The 21,163-nt window shown below is 38.9% G+C and overlaps 1 protein-coding gene across 1 annotated transcript; it reads left to right on the top strand.

The window, feature by feature from the left end:
• The first annotated feature begins 916 nt into the window (after positions 1–916).
• Positions 917–20,969, top strand: LOC141943684 (hyaluronidase-1-like). Its single transcript, XM_074869340.1, has 4 exons — positions 917–1,142; positions 11,594–12,547; positions 19,297–19,386; positions 20,541–20,969. The coding sequence occupies exons 2-4, from the start codon at positions 11,630–11,632 to the stop codon at positions 20,967–20,969; spliced, it is 1,437 nt and encodes a 478-aa protein (XP_074725441.1). The 5' UTR covers positions 917–1,142; positions 11,594–11,629.
• Positions 20,970–21,163: the final 194 nt, after the last annotated feature.

The following is a 21,163-nucleotide window of genomic DNA, read 5'->3' as shown; positions in this document are numbered from 1 at the left end:
TCCAGGCTAAACAACCCCAATTCCCTCAGCTGCTCCTCATGAGACTTGTGCTCTAGACCCTTCACCAACCTTGTTGCCCTTCTTTGGACACGGTCCAGCACCTCAGTGTCTTTCTTGTAGTGAGGGGCCCAAAACTGAACACAGTATGTGAGGTGTGGTGTCACCAGTTCTGAGCACAAAGGGACAATCACTTCCCTGTCCCTGCTGGCCACACTATTTCTGATACAAGCCAGGATGCTATTGGCCTTCTTGGCCACCTGGGCATACTGCCGGCTCATATTCAGCTGGTTGTCGACCAACACTCCCAGGTCCTTTTCCACTGGGAAGCTTTCCAGCCACTCTTCCCCAGGCCTGTAGCATTGCATGTGGTTGTTGTGACCCAAGTGCAGGACCTGGCACTTGACCTTGTTGAACCTCATACAATTGGCCTCAGTCCGTCGATGCAGCCTGTCCAGATCCCTCTGTGGAGCCTTCCTACCCTTAAGCAGATCAACACTCCAGCCCAGCTTGGCATCATCTGTAAATTTACTGAGGGTGCACTCGATAACCCCATCCAGGTCATTGATAAAGATATTAAACAGAATTGTCCCCAATACTGAGCCCTGGGGAACACCACCTGTGACTGGCTGCCAACTGGCTTTAAGTCCATTCACCACAACTCTTTGGGTCCAGCCATCCAGCCAGTTCTTTAAAATAACTCTTCTTGAAGTATCTTGTTTACTTGGTTTTGCAAGCACCCCTACTTCTCCCTCTTCTCCCTGTGCCACAGTGACCAAGCTGTCCCTGCTGTTAATGTCTGTTGCTGCTGAGTCCAGAGCATGTAACTCTCAAACCACAATTTAATTCTCAAACACCAGTCTAGTCGTTCCCTTACCAGGCCATAAAAGTAGGTGATACAAAATTATTATAGCAAGACCCAGGCTGCTTACAAGTAATATTGCTCACCTTTGAATGAATTTATTTACTTATTTTGCAATGACATGATGAGTGTTTAGGTAAAATTCTGCCCTTATCTTCAGATGCCCTCAGTTTCTCATTAGTTAAAAGCCCACTCATTAGGAAGAGCACATTCCGGGGACAAAGACATCAGCTGTTGTAAATTGTTCCACCAAAGTTTTCTGCTGTTCACTGATTTCATAGAGGTAAGTGCCATGTTATTTACTTAATTAATAATCAATAAAGATAAAGTTTTCACATCTGCTTAGAGTCTACTGATTAGGAAGGCTTTCTGTGTTATTTTCTGTAGCATGTCAGTTCTGGACTATATTTTATTTATTTTTTTTCTGTCAAATACCTATTTGGTGCTTTACACTCCAATGTGTAATAGCCATTTTAAATTAGAAAACTGATTTTGAAATGCTCTCTGTGAATAAAATTCACATTTGAAAAACAAGAGTATTGTTTTGACTTTAAAGGTATTTCAGAGTTATATTAATGAATTTAATACTTAAATGCACCAGGCTGTGTATGCAACGCTACACATCTAGAAAGTACTCATATGTTGGTCGTGTATTTAATCCCAAATGAAAAGTAAAAAAACCTTCTTTCATTAGAAGCAAAACATTCAGGGTAATTGTTTCAAGACGACTCACAGTAAGGCAGTCCACCACCTACAAGCAGTGTGTTTTAAAATTATCTCAAAAGGAGCCCAAAAAAGGATGAAGTTACTTGTTTGACAATGAGTTCTGTTTATTAATGATTTGTGTTAATATATTGTTCTGGTTATTTCTAGAGCTAGAGGTACATTTAATTCATTTATATGAGACAATGTAGATGCCAGACAAGCTGTGTATTGGCATGCAAATAAAGTCTGAAGTTAATTTCACCTCAAATGCTTTACACATATTTTTCAAATTGTCCTGAGTTTCTGTTCGGCAAAGTGTAATATTTCCTCTTGTGTTATCCAAAGAATAGGAATTATTTACTGCAAGCAGAGATTTATAGTGGAAATACACAACTGATTTAAGCATTTGCCAACATATTAGGTTTTTTTAGCTGACTAAAGGACACATTTTTCCTCTCACAAGATTATAAATGCTTAATAACTCCATTAATTCAACTGGAATATTTCCAGATGTACACCCCTCAATTAATTTCAATTGAATTTTCTTGAATTACACCATCTGAAAGCAGATTTTATTTTCAAGAGAGCTAAAGTTAATTTAGCTTACAGCATTTTCTTAGGAATAAGCCAAGGCCTGATTGTAAGGATTCTCTATGTTATCAATTCAACTTAATTTTCTCTTTTATAAGTGCCCCTAATAACAATAAAACTTTCAGAAAATGAATATGTGAATTAAGCAGATGGTGTGAAAGAAGCTAAACTATTTTAAATGCTCCACAACAATGTAAACTCATGCATTATTTATTGTACAGTATTACCCATTCATACATTCTTAGAAGCTATTAAAATTACATGCTAGAAGGTAGGATGTATTCTGTTAGTGCCAATTAATGTTCATGATCTTCAGTTAAAAGTATTTAGTAATAAATTAAAAGGAAAATCTATAAACCAGTAAGAACTTATTTTCAGAATACTGTTTGTAGGCACTTTTATTTTCACCCATCAGGGGCCAGAGCCAGAACAGTGTACTGAACACTGCTGAAGGACATTAGTCTTAATTATTCAGGGAATTAAGGCTTTAGTAGCTCTGACAATATGGCTCCTTGAGAAGGCAAAAAAAACAAATTTATTTTTTCCCCTTTATTCTTTGCATACTGGGAAGAAATAAATACTAAAATTGCATATAAAAGGTTCTACTTTTAACATAAACTTTACAACTTTAAACATTGAGAATATTTTTTCTAAAGTATGTTTGTCTCCAATTTATAATGCAATAGAAGCAGATGGAATGGAATTGAAAATATCAATACATCAAGCTTTTCTATAAAATGCACTCTAAATTCATGTATTAGATACATAAATTGGTATAATACTCTAGATTTTATATAGTTTCATCCACTCAAAAAATACTTCTTTTACTCAATCCTTCAGCAATTGAAAAATTGTTTGTGGCACATATATTTTTAATCTCCCTTTATTGCACAGACAGATTTAAACCATATTACTTTATCTTTCCCTGGTATTCAAAGTATCATCAATAATCTGCAGTGATTTAAAATGACAGGGCAGTCTTTTAGCTGAAACAGTACTGGGAACCATGACCTGTATCTTAATTTTCCTTCTGTCACTGATTTTCTAGTAAATCACTGAAAAGTTTCAGTATCCCAATAGGGAACGTTTTTCTCTCCAGCAGGAAGAATTAATGTTTGAAAAACAGTTTGGGGTCCCTGTGTTAAAGGCAGTAGGGCAGTCAGGGAGAAGAGCCAGGAGGGAAGGAAATCCCCAGCCCTGGCAGTCTCTACTGCTTGTATGTGAGCACAAAACAAGGACAAGCTGACCCCAACACGCCCATTTGTGATTGAGCAGGCTGTACCCAGCCTTGAACGGCCAGATTAAAAAAAAAAAAAAGAGGATGCAGCCTCCAAAAATGGGATGTGAAGGCATTTGGGACAATTTACAGAGTTGTTGCAGCTCTGGAGCATTGGACCAGTAGATGTTTAGGCTGCCTAAACTGCACATGTGGAAGGGAAAAGGTCAAATATTTTACCAGTGGTGCTTTGGTGACACTCGGCTGCAGGTGTCTTTAATTGTCTCTGTGAGATCTGGAAGTGACCAGAGCCCAAGCCTTAACTGCATGGACAAAAGAGCACTTTTGATGGCAAAGCCCAGCAGAATGAATGCAGCTGGCTGCAGATTACGCCAAGGGTTTGGCACTGGTACCAGGGAGCTGGGATAGCCCCACGTTTCTGCCCTTCACTAACCTGCACTGTTGTTTCTCGCTTTTAAAAACAACCAAAACCTCTGTCATTCTGGAAATGAAAAGTCACACTGGAAATTAGAAGTTACGAGTCTCTTGGTTTTATTAAGGTTTATAACTGGGTGAAAATAGTTTAAGGAGTGATTTATATTTCTATGAAACCAGTCCTACAGGCAAGGGTGGGGTGAAATCCCATCACCATTTATCGTGCTGAGTAGCCCTCAGTCATCTTGGTACTCATGCGATGACTTGACATAAGAAACTATGTGTGTGAAGATGTAAGAGTGTGGCCTCTAATGACTATCCGGAAAAGATGTTACAGGTAGATTAGGATAGACCAGGACACATGAAGTACTAAAATCATTATTTTTAATAGAAGAGAAGAATTATGCATTCCACGAGAAGAATATCTTTTCAATACCAATTATTTTCCTTTTTATTCCCATGCTTCTTTGCAGTCTTTTCTCTAGTTTAAGGCATGACACAAGCTGCACATAACAGAAATAATAAAGATAAACAGGAAATGCCTAAGCAGATCTCTGGCCCAAACATGACTTACTGTAGAACTGTGATATGCACACAAGAATGTCCTCTAGCATTTTCCATTTGCTTTAAAATGAATAATCCACAGTTTACAAAAATGTCAGCAGTGATAGCATAGGCCTGAATCCCCATCTCCTCGCTCTTTGAATTTCTTTTCACATATTTTGTACAAAAATAAAGGGATGCTACTTCATGCCTTGCAACCTGGTATCTCTGTTCACCTATTGGGAGTGAACTGTAATATGAATTACAAAGGAAAAAGTCAATTGTATGTTCATTTTTGTACTTTTAATGATCTGTATGGAAGACTGCAAATATTTTAGTGTTATTTTTCTGTTCACTTTTTAACTTGGAATCTAGTCTGAGAAATAGAGCTTGAGAATTAGGAAGAAATGTGAGTCAAGAGACTGAAAACCGGTAGTTGTGAGGATACAGTGAATACTGAAAAGACAAGGGATAATGGGTACAAGTTACTCCTGGAGAGATTCTGACTGGACACAAGAGGAAAATTTTTCACAATGAGAACAATCAGCCACTGGAATAATCTCCCCAGGGAAGTGGTGGATTCCCCAACACTGGACACTTTTAAGACTCAGCTGGACAGGGTGCTGGGCCATCTTGTCTAGACCAGGCTTTTGCCAGAAAGGTTGGACCAGATGATTGTGAGGTCCATTCCAACCTAGTATTCTATGATTCTATGATAATCTCCCTCTAATGCAGTTTTACACTTTTGGACCATAGAAGGATTCAGGATAGATAGGCAGTCTGTGTCTGTCTTACCAACTTATCTAATGCAAGTAATTTTTCAACAGAACCAGAAAAAGTAAGACTTTTTACATATTTTTGAAACCAAAAAATAACAGCAGAGAGGGAGCAAGACAGAGACAGGATGGACAGATTTGGTCTTTCCCTTATTTCCCAAGAAGACAGAGAAATATACATAGATGTGTAGATAAACACATGGTATCTTGTAAATGCATATTGTGTGCATATAAATCATACCTCATAGAGAATAACATATCAATGCACAAGATTTTTCAAGTTATTTACAAGGTAGTTTCGAATGTGATTTTATGGTGGAAAAAATGTTTAAATACAGTTGAAATGTCCATATTTCTTAGCCACAATAATAATTTCTACCCCAAACATGGTCAGCCTATGTTCAAAAAAGGACATTTCTTTTAGCTGCCAATTTTGCACATTCCTCAGTGGAATGCAAACAATCCAGTTACATTAATTTCCTTTTTTAGTGTAATCATATTTAATTTCTTTTCCAAGCAAAATGCTTCTTTACAGATATGAGAAATACTAGTTAAAATGAATGTGTGTCTACAATGAAAGAAAGTACAGTGCTACACTCAGCTGTTGCAAGACAGGAGTCAATAGTGCATATGAGAGGCTGAAAGCAAGCTTGTTAAGGTGTTGCAAATCTCGTTTAGGCCACAAAGCATGACTCCTTTCTGTTGAAAAAATTGCCCTTCCTCTAGAATTTAACTGTACTTCTTTTCTATTCTGCATTTAAATTATGTTAGTCAGATACCAGTTAATGAGGGAATATGGAGTGGCTGTTACTATAGGAACTCCAGATTTTTTTTTTCAAAGTGTGTTTCTGAATTCTGAAATAATTACAGAATTCAGTGAAAGATGTGCAGCCTAACTTATATTTCACAGGTAAAACTACATGTCTGTGAGTTCTTACTTTCCTACGGCACATGACATTACATACATTTCAACAGTTTTAAAACTGAAAGTGTAGTTTTCCCTTCCCTGTCTGAACTGAAGGAGTGAGATAGATAAGCCCAACTTAGTCATAGGATATGGGCTTCCAGGTGTTACAGTTTTAATATGATTTAGTTTTTAAGGCCATCTTTACGATGTTTCAGAAATACTGAAATGTCAACTAAACCATCTTTTTTAATACTACTTGAAATTAGGTCTAAATCTACATACTTTCTGTGCTTCATTGAAACTTCTGCTTAAAATCTCTTTCCCCTTATGTCATACTTTGCTATTATAGCTCTGGAGTAATTACACTGATTTCTTCAAAACGAGTACAAAATGACATAGGTATCCTGTAAGTTTTGCATCTGACAGGTAAAGAATGATAACGAAATGAAGTCTCCAGAACATCAACTGTTAACCAAAGTATACGGTGAACGATTTATAAGTTTTATGAAATGCTTATTTAATTGAAGAGCAATTCTTATCTTGTTGTCCATTGTCATTAAACTGCATAGGTAGTCAAAACAATTAAAATGTCCCACTCCTGCAAGATAAATCTGGATAGCGAGTATGTCCATACAAATGAGCTGCTCATCCAGAACAGATTATAAACCTTGGGCATCAAGAACAATTAAACTCAGCAGAAGATGAAAACACAGAATGGTATTATAGCTAATTGTATGGATTATACTTCCTTGAAAAGTCAGCATACGGATGAGTATGAAATGAGAGGATGCATTTGCTGACTATTATGAAGTTTTGTTGGCTGGCTATATGACCAACATATGGATCATAATCAAAAGTACCAGCTGTAACATCATGTGTTACAGTGCAAAGAACACTGGGATGTTCAATAAAAACCAGAACTGACAATCTGGAGAACACCATTGGGCTGTATTGGAACACATTGTGTGCAAATAGATTTCTTCAGGGTGAGAGTCTATATTTTTACTAATTTTAAGCTGTTTACTTTGTAATCAAAGTGTACAATCAAGATGTCTAGTTCAGCTGTTATCAACTATTTGGAAATATAGTGGAATTCTGACCAGTAAATACAGTTGAAATAAAGGTTGGACTAAGTTAACTGCATTTGCTTGGGAAAAGCAAACATTCCCTTGTTTCTTTTTTACAAAAATGATGAAGAAATTAACTCGTTTTTTCTATTCAAGAAATGGTGAGTTTCACCACAGTTATTAAAGGATATATTGAAATCCAGCCATAACCCGCTTCATCCTAAACTGCATAGCAGAAACTGATGCAAAATAGAAAATATGTTATATTGTGCAGTCAGAACATGATCCAAAGTTTGCTGAATACAGTAAAAAATTTCTCATCAACTTCAATGGATTTGTGATCAAGCCCCACTTCTTTCACTTATGAAGAATTCATTTTTGTTTTTAGAATATAGAGCAGAAACACTGAGAACAGATTCTACTCTGAAAACACTGTAGTGCCTCAGAAAGCTATGTGCATCTTTGGAAAGTTAAATTAACCATAATAATATGTCACTGAATCAGAAAAACAGGAGAATTTGAATCAAGGTTGATAATGAGCTTCAAGGAGAGATCATTAATTTATCTGCTCATTAAAAAACAGGGATTAAAGCAGTCCAATTAGTGCCCATGCATGAGACTAAAAAGGCCATAGTCCAAAGATACAGCAGTGGAAATTATAATAAAAGATGTTTTGTTCTTGTTTAGAGGTTCTTTTGTGCATTTGTGAAACAACAGATAAATTATTTTCCCCTTTTAGAACTATAGGCCTACATGTTTCTTTGAAAACTTTTTTCACTTTGCTTCAGATGCCTTTTTAAAGAAAAAGTAAGCATCTGTGATTGAATTCCCATGTACACATAACATCAGAATTAATTGCAGATTAATGCAACTGGATTGGAACTTTTTCAAAGGACAATATTTTGGAATTGTCTCCTCTTTAAGGAATTGTGTATATGGCAATGTCTCCTGTGTGTATTAGAAAGTAGCAGAAAAAGTGAGATGATTTGCAATGAGATACTTTAGCCATCTAAAAGGTAGGCATGTTATCTAGGCACTTATCACCTCTTTTTCTAGGTTAATGGAGATAGCTGGGTGACTAATTCCATATAGCTTTAAATATGGAATTTATAGTAGCTTTGGGAAGTGTCCAGTATTCACTGGAGGACTCTGAATGACTGTCCTTGACCAGACCCCTAACTTCTAAACAGCTTGAACAGGTTTAGACAGATTCCTGCCCTTTTGTGTGGGATTCAGCTTGCAGATGTAGACTTCTACATGCCTATAGCTGAGCAAGGTGATCAGGCTTCTTCACAACTTCAATGAGATTTGGTTAATCCAGTCAAAAGACCCTCGAGAATTATTCAACATGTCCTGAGATAAACATTTTCCTTTTCTCATTTGTGTTTGGTACATGGTCCTGAGTGACCGGCTCTAGGTGATCCTGCTTCAGCAGGGGTTGGACCAGATGACCTCCAGAGATCCCTGCCAACCTCAACCTTTCTGTGATTCTGTGATTTAAAGCCTTGTCAGGGACAGCAGCAAGAATTGGCCAGGAACTAAAAATATAAATTAAAATTATCTTGCATTATTATTTCCTGGCCTATCTCTGTTATGATTTATTATCTGCAATGTTGTAATGCCTAGAGCTGTCAGATCTAGACAAGAACTGTACTGTATTAGTCATTAATACCTGACAAAATGATTTAATTATATGTACATAATAACACAAGGCTGAACAATATCAGCATTTGGATTGTAGGAATAGGCAGCTGGGATCTTTTCCCAAATCTTTTCTTACACAGAAATTCACTAAAGATCTTTTCTTTCTCTGCTGGTGCTCTTCCCATTTCATCTGAGCTACCACTTTTTGAGAAAATATTTGTTTATATTACGGGCTTGTTCTCATGTACTGCAAAGCAATCCAGTCCAAATCATGAAAAAGCACTTAAAAATGTACTGTCAGTTTGCTGCATCAAAGAAGGAGCGCGAAGTACTGTGATACATTCATCAGTTTCTATAAAACAGGAAGAGAAAGGCGTTTTTTGTGTTTTTTTTTTTTTTTTTTCTTCCCCCCCCCAGCCTATGACATTACTTAGATGATTATGCAAGACTCTGCAGGAAAACAGAGAAAGAAATACCAGTTGCAAGCATAAGACTTCCTTCCAACAGATCAGTGGAGAGAAAATAACCTGGCATCCTTTTCCAACAGGCATGCTTGTACACAGTACCAGCTTGATGACCTCTAGCAATGGCCCATTTTGCTCAAGGATGTGAGCAAAGTTTTAAAACTTGGGTGCTAAACCTATATTTAGGCATCCAGAGAGCCGGTGAGGAAATAACAGGAGCATAAATCTCTATCTTGCTAATGAGGGCTTGCTCCTGGGGAGTCTTGCCTTGTGGCTTCTTGAAGTCTGCTCTCCACTCACTATCCTGAGCCATTGCTTAATGCAAATTGCCTTCCTCCACCTCTTGAGAAAGTGCTCTTTGTGCCAGACCACTGGTTGGGGGGACTCAATGCTTTTCTGGGACTGAGGACACAAAAACACAAGATTGGGGATAGAGGAGAGAAAGGCTGTTCTGTAGGAGATAAAAAGACAAAGTAGAGACTTAAGGGAAAGGCCGAAAATCAGGACAGCATTGGCAGATAGGAAAAGAAACATCAAGCATCCCAGAGGATGGAAGAATGTCAAGGAAGGACAAATGACAGGGAGAGAAATCCTGGATTATATCACTTATGAGAGCCAGCAAATTTTCAAACAGTGGAAAAGTTTTTTTTCTTTAATAAGCCTGCTGGCAGATTTGGATAGGGGTACGTGTAGCCATCCTGTAGATTTGGCATCCCATTACAGATTAAAAGGTAATATCCAAGGAGTATTACAAAATCTAGTATTTAGAGTGGTGTGTTGACTGTACTGTTTTGGAAAGCAAGGAACCTAAGGGATCCTAGATGTGAACTAATGGATTGATACAGGTGAAGAGTTCTCCTTGTCTAGGAAGGGAGTTAAGTGATTAACTGATGTTAACTGAGTGAGAAAATACCAGGGCCAGGTGAATCTAGGCTAATTACAATATGATAACTTGGGTCTAACTTTACAGGTAAGGAAAGAAATCATTAAAAATGGATGTAAGAATAGGGAAATATCCAGTTTCAGGACATTTAAAATTCACATGGATAGTGCATGAATTGAACCTGCAATGCAGACAGTGATTGCAGTGATTTAACATGTGACTAAAATGGAGAAACTTGATAGATGAATGATAAAAGATAACAACTGAGAGGATAAACCATGTCATATTATAGATGCAGTAATGTTCATAAAGCAAACAATTTTTTTGATCTCTGGATTCAAGCTGATATATCAGTTGGACCCCACCATGTAGTGTTTGCTCATCAGCACCAACAATAGGTACTGTATTCCCCAGCAAAGAGACCTGAATGACAAACCCAGGACAGACTTGAGCTGTGCTTCTTGGGAAAGAGGTAGTAGCAGGGGCAAATTCCAGAGCAGCCAACTGTGGGCAGCAGGTGAATAGCTGCCCCACGGGGTGCAAAGTGGGGATGTGGGTGCCCGGGATGCCAGCAGCCCTGCAGCTCTGATGGCTCCCAGAGTAGTATTATCCCCAAGCCAGTGTGACTGCCAGGGAAAACATCAGACCTTAAAAGAAAAAATAATACTAATAAACCCCCACTTCTACAGACTAGGTCCCTTTTTTCAAAGATACAGCATGCTTTTCCAGCTAGTTCAGATCCACTTAATGTAATTAATTTTCTTTAACATATTGATATCTAATTTGCTTTCAGTATAATAAGTAGCTTAAACCATTAAGTTATTAATAATATCACCCTTCTAGCCTGCAGATTAATTATCACTCTTGCATCTATTCATTTAGAATATTAAAATTAAATTCAGGGGTAGATAACAATATACTTTTTTCAGATATGCTGAAAATTGCAGTGTTTCTGAGTTCTCGTGGTTAATCTGTGCGAGATAGAAGTGTCCACTTTTTGTTTAAATTACCTTTTGTATTGTAACCATTAGCATATACAAATAGTAAAGAAGGCATTAGTCCCACTGTGATGATGTTCTAGGCAAGTCAGACTGACCATAGCAGAACATGCTTGGAAGCTGAAAACTCAAATGAGCAGCAGATTCTTTTTTATACTGTTGTTTTAGGTTATTCTTTTATTAACTCATTTTTTTGTAGACATCGGAGAGCAAATAAGTGTTAAGGAAAGGTCTGAATCAACCGTGGGAGGTGTCTGAGTGAGAAGGAAAGCAAAAAAAAGCTGAGCATCAGAACATACTTCTGGGCAGCAAAGTCTACCAAAAAGTCTTTCAAAGCATTTGAAATTAGACTTAATTTTTACGAGATCACAGTTTTGCATTTTTCTCTGTTTGCGCTGGGTATAATGTTAACAAAAGCAACCAAAAGACATCCCTTTGTCATCCTATCTGCCTCCAGGGTGGCTACTGACCTTCTAACATATCTTCTCTCATTTTTGTTTTCAAGGACACATCATAACAATTTCCTAGAAAAAAACTTACCATGGATGTTTGGGTCAAATGGTTAGCAGTGATGGCGTTGCTTACTACAGTTGATGCTCAGCTGCTGAAGCCGGCACGGGCACCTCTGGTTCTGCACAAGCCTTTCATGGTTGTTTGGAATGCACCGACCGAGCAGTGCAGGCTGCGGTACAAGGTGGACCTGGATCTCAGTGTTTTTGACATTGTATCCAACACCAATGAGACTTTGAGTGGGTCCAATGTGACAATCTTCTATCACACTCATTTGGGATACTATCCCTACTACTCAGATAATGGAGATCCTGTCAATGGAGGGGTGCCCCAGAATGAAAGTCTTATCAAACACCTTAATAAAGCAAAGTCTGACATAGACTATTGCATACCCATGAAGAAATTTCAGGGACTTGCAGTCATTGACTGGGAAAACTGGAGACCCCAGTGGGATAGGAACTGGGGCAATAAAAGCATTTATAGAAATAAATCTCTTGAGATGGTTAGGAGACGGCATCCGCAATGGTCAGAGGACAAAGTAAGGAAAGTGGCTAAAGAGGAATTTGAAAATGCTGGCAAGAGTTTTATGAACAACACCATCCTTCTGGCTGAGCATATGAGGCCAAATGGTTTGTGGGGTTACTATCTTTATCCAGACTGCTACAATTATGATTACAAAGAACACCCGCAAACATACACAGGGAAATGCCCAGCCATTGAGTCTTCCCGCAATGACCTCCTGCTTTGGCTGTGGAAGGAAAGCACTGCTCTCTACCCTTCTATATACCTGGATTATATACTGAAGTCAAGTCCAAATGCACTAAAATTTGTTCACTATCGGGTTAAGGAGGCAATACGTGTTGCCTCAATTGCTAGAAAAGACTACGTTTTGCCTGTGTTTGTTTACTCCAGACCATTTTATGCCTATACTTTTCATGTTTTAACAGAGGTAAGCAGAGAGACTTTAGAAATTTAGAGATTAGAAGCAGCCTCTTAGAAAAAATGCTGTCTAAAAGTCTTCCTTGTATAAAAGCACTTATGCATTTTTTTTTTTTTTCATGTTTAAGGCAGCCCCTGTAAAAGGAAGTACTGTAGTGAAAGTGCAAAACTATGCACCATTCAAGAGTTAATATTGCAGTGCTTTGGTCTACTTTTGTAGGATAACATTGTATATTTTTAATGAGGGTAATTTAGAAAGAAAGTACAAAGAAATAATTTCCTTAAGGAAGTGATTCATTCTGATATTTTAATTCTTCAGGACAGCTTGTGAAAGGAACTTGACAAATTTTTGTGAAGTTTAGAACTAATTAGTGTAATGGAAAGATAAACTTTCATGAGAAAGGAGCCTCAGGGCTTTTTTGTTTCTTTACCCAAATGTAAATTCATTCAGCATAGAAATAAACCAGTCAAGTAAACTAGTCTGGCTTGGAGTTCCCAACTCCTGCAAGATGAGCACTGGCCATCTCACTTTTCAGAGGTGCAACAAGTTCATATATCTTCATGATCCAACATTTAGTGCTGACACTGTGGAATTCCTTTAATAAAGAAACCAAGCTTTTGAGTCATGCAGTGTTCCTTCAACCAGTGATCAAGTGCAATAAATATATAGTGGCCACAACATTGATGGCAAACATATATGTGTACAAATCCCAGACTTTCTTTGATATGGAATGACGATTGTGGCTCTGACTTTTTGTTTATGCACATAATAGAGAGGTACACATGCTTATTCATTTCTCCAGCAGTTGTCCCAAGTGACAGAAGTTTTTCTTTGATCACTATCAATTCCATGGGAGGGGAGGAAATCTGGGGCAGGGAGCTCATGGAAACAATCCCTCAACGGCTAAGGGTGTCTGGGGCTGCTCTCTCTTTTTGGTTTACAGAGAGCTGCATGACAGCTCACTTCTGCTGCTGCCAGAGACAAGTTCTTGACTCAAACCAGAACAGAAAAAGGGAGAGAAGGGGCAAGGGAAAAGGTAATGGTCAGTCCAGCAAACCACAGACTACATGTGGCTTCAGCCTGGAGCTGGGGCTGGGGAGGTGCAGTGGAGCCTTGACATCCTGAGAAGTGTTTCAGGCTGCCCCCAGGAAGCAAATGGTACACAGAAGCAATCATGAATCCTGTCTGCCTCGTTTTTAGTAATCAGGGACTCTTTGCAGCTGTTTTCTGTGTGATGTGGAAACTGCAGGTCCTAGCTGACTCAGAAATTGCAGACAAATAAGCAAGGCCAGGTCCCACTGAAGGCAAGGAGCCACTGAGGTCAATACAGGCAGGATTTCACCCAGAACACCTTCACTGAAGAACTCAGGCTATGAAATAAATGAGCACTTTTCAAATGCAGGATGCAATAATACATTTTTATAATAGAAATTAATCCCTTGATTGATATAAAAATGCCATGAATGTTACTGAAAGCTATGAAAACTAACATGTTGTTAGCAATTATGCACGAGATCAAAATCTGTGCCAGTATAGTTACTGTTTTATCTTAAGCTATTTTCAGCTTAAGTACAGTGGTAGTTTGGAGTGACATTCCTCTTAAGTTACACTCTTTAACTCACTGTCTTGTTTTTCAATTGCATGTAGCCATTTACTTTTGGATACTTTAAAGATCACTTTACAATTCTGCAGCCAGGTAAGATCCCTGCACAGCCAGAAAAACATCTTTGGGTTATGCTCCACTACATATTTTCTAATAAGAACAGTAGCCAGCTCTGCAGGCAGCCATGGGGACAGGGCTTGACGTGTCTCCAGACTATACACATCATTTGTGCAGACAGCTTGGGGACTACCAGGAACTTGCAGGGTTGCACTTAAGAAAACTGTAAATAGGAATGATCAAGAAAATAATGTTCTTGTTTTCCTTCATAGCCCAGAACCACCAAGATATTTTAAATATGGTTTTGTGTGTTCAGATTTTAGACTACACTGGAGCTTCTCACTTGACCCATGACATGCCCTTAAGTGATGCTTCCAAACCTTCAAACAAGGCATGAAACCTCTGGGCTCCAGCAACAATGTGCATGACTGTGACAAGGAAAGGAGCCAGTGTAGCACAATGACATCCAGGCTAAATGGCTGTAGAAAAATTGACATAGTAGGCCAATAGATACCTGAGCTCTGACAGGGACTGGACCAGGAGAACCGCTGTCCTGCTCCATCAAGCTGTGCAAAAGCTGTGACATTCTGGTCCCACAGAAATAATTGCTGACACATCCCAGCCTAGTGTGTAAGCCCTTCTGTACACAGTAAATATCACAGTGGAAGAAAATAGAAAGAATCGTTGTCAGTCAGTCACTGAGGTAGAGACACAGGTCTAGCAGACCTTCAGAAAGACAAAAGACCCAGGTCCCAAATGGATGCTGTAGCTATGTATGCTATACCTTTCACCCTGACTGCACCTGGAAATCAGGTGAGTTGTGCATAAGGTATCTGAGAAATTAATCCTGCTTTTTTTCTTGGAAACAATTTATAAATTCTGAATTGGGATCCCAATCATTATGAAAGGTTTCTATATTTGCTGGAAATGCGTGTAAGCAGTTTGCCATCTGTTGGGTATTTAAAAACTATCTGCCTTGACAATTCACTACTAAGTGTGTGGGAGAGCGAAGTTACACAGTAGCATCTGTGCTTCCTGACTAGATGGCTGAAGTCATTAATAAAGCAGGAGGACAACTAACAAATGATGAATAATGGATAACAATTCTCCCATTCACCTATAGATAGTTTTATCTGATGACCAGGTGTGTATGTGTACAGAGACCATTCTCTACAACCATGCCAGGCTTGCACTATCATTCCTAAATACAGAAAAAGCATGTCTGTAATTAAGACTGTTCAAAATTTAAAGGAAAGATTACAGATGTACTTATTTTTCTTTCCTCAACATGTAATTAGAACTGACTGTCCTGTTTCCTCTCAAGCTACAAAACTGAAATGGCTTAGCTCAACCTCCTATTTTTTTTAGTGTCCAGTGCAGTGACTTGGCTGATCGAAATATGGAGGAGCATCGATAGAAACTAGAGCCTCCTCCTCCCTGTCAAATCAGCTGTCTACTCGGAAATAGTCCAGCATAATCTTGAGGATCTTTGGTTGTCTCACACTGCCCCCAAAAGCTTGAATGAGAATGAGCATCAGAAGGGAAGAGGCTTTGTTGACTTGTTTATCACTTTGAGAAATACCAGAAGCCTAAGTGTCAGCTGACCCTTAAAGTTGCCTCTTCAGGACAGTCCTCTAACATGGAAGGATGAGGGTCTGATACAAGGAGTAAAATAGAATTCCCCACATAGACAAATGCCAAGATGCTCATATTTAAAATGATACCTAAAATTTTTTAAACTTACATGTTTTCTTCCATATGAGGTACTTCTTAGACTCACACAGAAGAGTCATGACAGTGAGCCCCCACTAATGCCACGCTGTGCTATGTGAGAAGCAGCACTAGGTTCAGTCCCAAAACCAGGACTGCTGTGTCTGAGGCCACTGGTGGAGCTCATGCCTCACTCAGGGCTTCAGGGAGGCAGCTCCCTATCTCTGTTCCTGATTTGCCACTCTCAGCCATTATGAGAGGCACTTATCTTTCCTTTTCTCAAAATACCTAGATGGGGGGTGAAACTTATTTTCTAACCCTGTCTGTGGCAGGGGAGGGTGGTGGTACCGCCTCCCTCTTTGTGTGACTGGTGGTCAGAGCACCCACCTCTGGTGTGGGAGTTCTTGGCTCAGTTCTCTTCCTAGCCTGCTCAGGATGAATCCAGCACCCTGTGTTAGACACCAGGAAGGAGTTAGGTAATCACCAGATCAAAAAGAACAAGTGTATGAGAGAGCAAAAATAGAGAGGGTGCAACCTTCTGTTCATAGGTTATTCAGGGAAGAGCCCTTCTATGCTGATGGCTTTTGAGGTACTGAACATGAGTCAGTCATTCGGTAAAAGATGGAACTATGCCTAGAAATGACAGTCAGAAATCTTACTTCTTTCCTTGTGAGTAAGTTACCCAATTATTAAGCTGAAGTCATCATAAGGTGTAGTCAGGTTCCCACTTGTTTCTCTTGCTCTTCTTTGAATCTTCATTGAATTGGTGCAAAGTGAAATGGCATCAGAAACAGAAATGTCACCCCTCTAAATGTGGTCTGTAACCTCATGATGAAGGTAACCCACTCCAGGATTAGCTGGAGCTGATGTATCTTCTAATCATGGGAGAAGAGAGAAAAATTCAGCCCGTGTCTTTCTAATTCTCTTTCTTCCTGGGGAGGACTCAACACTCCACGTTTGTTTTAAAGAATACAAAAAGAGGAAATGTAAGGTAGAAGGAGATTGTTTAAATGAAGTCACATACATTTTTTTTTTTGCAGTGAACTGCTGTTTTCACCAGCATCCAACACCTGTGCAGGTGTTATTAGAGTCCCTTAAGCAGCCCTAGAGTACTATACTTTCCAATCAAATGCCAGATTTTGGCCTTAGCCTGAGAAAAGTGCTGGGTTTCTCAGCATTGCTAAGGTGGTAATTCTAGGTGTGTGGGAAAGTGGAAGCGTAGGTGCCTTGGGAGCTTCAGTTGTGAAATTATCAGTGCCATTGGTCTTCACACACCCAGAGGACTAGGTGAATTTTAAGGGTGATGCTCTTGGTTTTGATTATTTTATATCCATATGAACTAGATGTGAAGTTCTGAAATCCCTTTGTGGATCTGAATCTAAATGACTTCTAAAAGTAACAAAAAAAAGGTGTGGGATATGAGGGAATAAAAACTAGATTTACTGACTCTTGGTCAAGCACACTAACTCCTAAAACATATTACTTACCAAAATCTGTATTTCAGGGTTTGCTCAGGTCTTAATTCATCCAGCAATGTTAAATATCTATTGATTGTTTATATCGGCTGTCTGAAAATGTGTCAATTTATTAATGAGATCTGAACTGTGTTAGTGGTAAATCACTCAGTCATCATGTGGATAATGTAGAACTACAGTCTAGCCTTTGTATCTGGGTAATCTTCTTAAAATGCTTTGCAGATGAGGAAAGCCTGGGAATCCTGATTACCAAGAGGTCAGGCTGTAGTTCTCTTAACATTTGGTATTTTGATCTTTAATTCACATACTGTTTTTTATTTTTTACTGATAAATTAATTCCCATAGGAAAAAAAACCCTCACCGTTTCCCACATGAAAGTAACACCTTCAGCCCACACCACTATCCTTTTATAAAATTAGCAACAGACTATATACTTGTAAGAGTAATGACATTCTCTAAAAGACTGCCTGGATGATCAGCAGAAACACAAACTTCAGGTGAGACCAATTATACTTTATATCACTCTGAACCCTACACTAAGAGCCAGTAGGCAAGCTCTACTCTTTCAGACTTCTGCAGGTTTTCCTGCACTGCTTTGTCCAACCTTTAGTTAAGGGTCAAAGTCACTGCTCACTCTGACTTCTCTGTAATTGTCTTCAACTCTTCAGTGGATTCTCCCTTTTTCAAAGCATTTATCTGTGCTTCTTTTATATCTCTTGGGCCATAAATGTTTCATGAATGGGAACTCCTTAACTATGCATTGGTAAACCAACAGGACCACTTACACAGTGAAATAAATTATTTAGTAGTAATTAACAATAATAATATGGTTCTTCCACTATCATTTTGCATTTCTAAGGTGACACCATCATACTGTGATAATTTGGCTGGTCTTTTGGATTGTTTTCTCCTAAAAGAGCTGAAAAGACTGTATCAAAGACTACCACTGAGTTTTTAAAGGAATTTGTTGTGTCTTCATCACATTGAGACATATTGTAATATCTGTCATTACAAACACTGATCAGGAATTACTTTTCAATCAGATATTGTAGATGGAAATGGTTTTAGATGTGTTTGATCGTGTCTTGAAATTTAGGGGTGGAAGAAGATTCTTCCTCCATATTTTCTAAGATTTAATTGCATTACTCTAGACACAATATTCACAGTCTTAGGGAATGGCTTTAAAACACTTGCAGGATACATTGCTATGTTGTTGGCAAAGCACCAGTGACTCCTGTTCTACACACGGTCTGTGCTCTAGTAGAGCTGTGATGCTGCTGTCTCTACAACTTGACTGCTTATTGGTGCAGCTCTAAAAGTGGATGTGGTTAAGTCAGTATGCTAATGTGCACTTTTTTTCTCATTTGGCACTATCTATCACCGGGAGAGGCTTGTTTTTCAAAGATATGTTTCCTGGAATAACAGTATTCATGCTAGTAAGAACAGTAGCTCTGTAACAGTATTGGCATGGCTAAATCATCACAAGTTAGACCCCTGCCTAAAGCCTATCAACTGCAATTAGACACTGTAAGGGTGATCCAATGACATGGGATCATACTTATAATCACTTGCCAAAAATTGTGCCTACGTAGGTATAGTAATCATTCAAAGACTGATAGATAAAACAGATCATTCAATTCTTACTCGACCAGCTTGGCTGGAGGACACCTTGTGAATAAACTATAACGATTTCATTATTTATTAGTCACACCCATGAATGCAACCTGTGCAAACCTTTGGAGATACACAGAAGAGCTTTCTAAACTAAATAGCAATTTTATTGTGAAGAATATACCACAGGACTGGTGTCTCCTCTGGGGGTAAAAAAAAAAGATGCCTATATCCTAGTCCTTTTTTACTTTTATTTTTATATCTTTAGTTTCCTGATGTCTGGTTTTGGCCCTCTTTTTCAGACAGATCTGGTCAGTACCATTGGTGAAAGTGCAGCTTTGGGAGCAGCTGGAGTTGTCCTCTGGGGCAGTATGCAATACGCCAGCTCAAAGGTAGGTCATATCGGTTTATTAGTATTTAGGAATCACCTCAATACCTCTTTCTCTGACACCACACCCTCCACAGCATCCATCTATCTTTATTGATGTCATCAGCCAGCGACTGAGGATGATGGCTTAGTATTAATTTCAGGTCTTGTTAGTTCTATACTTTCATTAGGCTGAGAAGTCCTGTTTCTTCAGAGCACATTGCTTTGGGTAGGTCATTTGTAGTATTGTGGAATAATTAATCCAGGTTAGAAGAGGCATGTTTTGAAGCAGTAACATAAAAACATAAGCACAGCTTGTGTTATTGTGTTCTACTTTGTAGCTGTGGCAGTTTGTACAGATCCACAGAGAAACAATGGAGTCTGGAGTGGGGTCATTTTCTCTGGTCACTAGTGTTGAAATGACACATGAAAAATAATGTTACTACAAGAAAAGGACTAGTCCTTCCTCCCAGGTTCTTCAGGCTTTCACAAATAATCCTTCTTGAAGTGATGGAGGAGTCAGGAGGCTGCACTGAGGTTTCACAGGAGACACAGCAGGCTAGCCCTCTCCTAAACCTGGGCTGGGCTTTGGTGCCCACTCTTCTTTTCATGCAGCCTGCTCTCCTCCTCCTGAAGCCTCTGGCAAAGCACCACTGACTTGGGCAAAGGAAGAGGGAACTCTGAACTGAAACTTTCTAGCCACAATTACAACAACTTCTGTTCTGGTTTCTGAAAATTCTGTGTCTCCTTGTAAACTGAAGGAGTCAGAAAGATCAGGACCAAAGTCGTGACTCAATATGTGCTTTAAAACCTATTAGTCCCATGCCCTGCTCCTTGTAAGCAGTTACCAGAAATCTCTTCTTAAGGAACTAGTTAGTCTCAGATCAGCATATAAAGTCTCTTTCTGTTTACTAGGACTCCTCTCTAGTCTAACACTGTATGTTTCTACCAGGCACCCAAATAGACAATAAAGTAAATGTTAATATTTTGCTAATCTTACCCATGGAAGTAAACTCACTTAAACCCAATAGATTACTCCAGTATATAAATCTAACAAGATTTATCTCAACAGGTTACTCCAGCCAAGAAGAGTTTTGTGCTAATATCTTCTTATATATAATAAATATGGACATAATGCTAGTCACTGAGAAATGTGTCATGGCCTTTTATTATCTACAGGAAAGCTGTTCAACTGTGAAACGGTACATTGATGGACCCTTAGGACATTACGTCATTAATGTGACCTCGGCAGCCAAACTCTGTAGCAAAGTCCTGTGCAAGAAGAATGGAAGATGCATCCGCAAAAACAGTGACTCTTCTGCTTACCTCCATTTGTCACCCACTAATTTTAAGATCCAAGCCAGTCACTCAGAGAGGGGCCCCATGTTCCAGGCCACTGGTGAACCCAGTCTGGAGAGTATTGAAGTCATGAGACAGAGATTCATGTGTCAGTGTTACCAGGGCTGGACAGGAATATTTTGTGAATTGCCTGACCAAAGGATAATGGAGCACTGGGTTCACGTTTTGTTCAGTAGATCAAGAAAACAAAAGCTTTATGTCTTACTCTTAGGAGCTGTGCAGATTCTTCTGCTTTGTAGCACACACTAAAGTCTTCTGAGGCAGTGCAAGGAGATAAGAAATGGTGCCACTAAGAGTTCTGTTCCTTAGCAAGTTTTAATTGCACAGGGAAAAGACATTGTTGATTAAATAGTTCTATTCCATTTTCTTCATCTTCCCACTCCTGGAATGGCTTCAGACATTAAACATTTTGAAAGCAGCCCCCTTCTTTTTTACAAGTTCCT

Source organism: Strix uralensis, chromosome 5 (assembly GCF_047716275.1).
Source record: "Strix uralensis isolate ZFMK-TIS-50842 chromosome 5, bStrUra1, whole genome shotgun sequence".
Lineage (NCBI taxonomy): Eukaryota > Metazoa > Chordata > Aves > Strigiformes > Strigidae > Strix > Strix uralensis.
Note: the sequence above shows the minus strand (reverse complement) of the source record. Positions and strands in the feature narration are given on the sequence as shown.

Excerpts from the sequence above, each read along its gene's own strand:
- LOC141943684 (XM_074869340.1), top strand. The coding sequence starts at position 11,630 with ATGGATGTTTGGGTCAAATGGTTAGCAGTGATGGCGTTGCTTACTACA. Across the intron at positions 12,548-19,296 it reads CTTTTCATGTTTTAACAGAG|ACAGATCTGGTCAGTACCAT; the intron begins GTAAGCAGAGAG and ends CCTCTTTTTCAG. Across the intron at positions 19,387-20,540 it reads TGCAATACGCCAGCTCAAAG|GAAAGCTGTTCAACTGTGAA; the intron begins GTAGGTCATATC and ends TATTATCTACAG.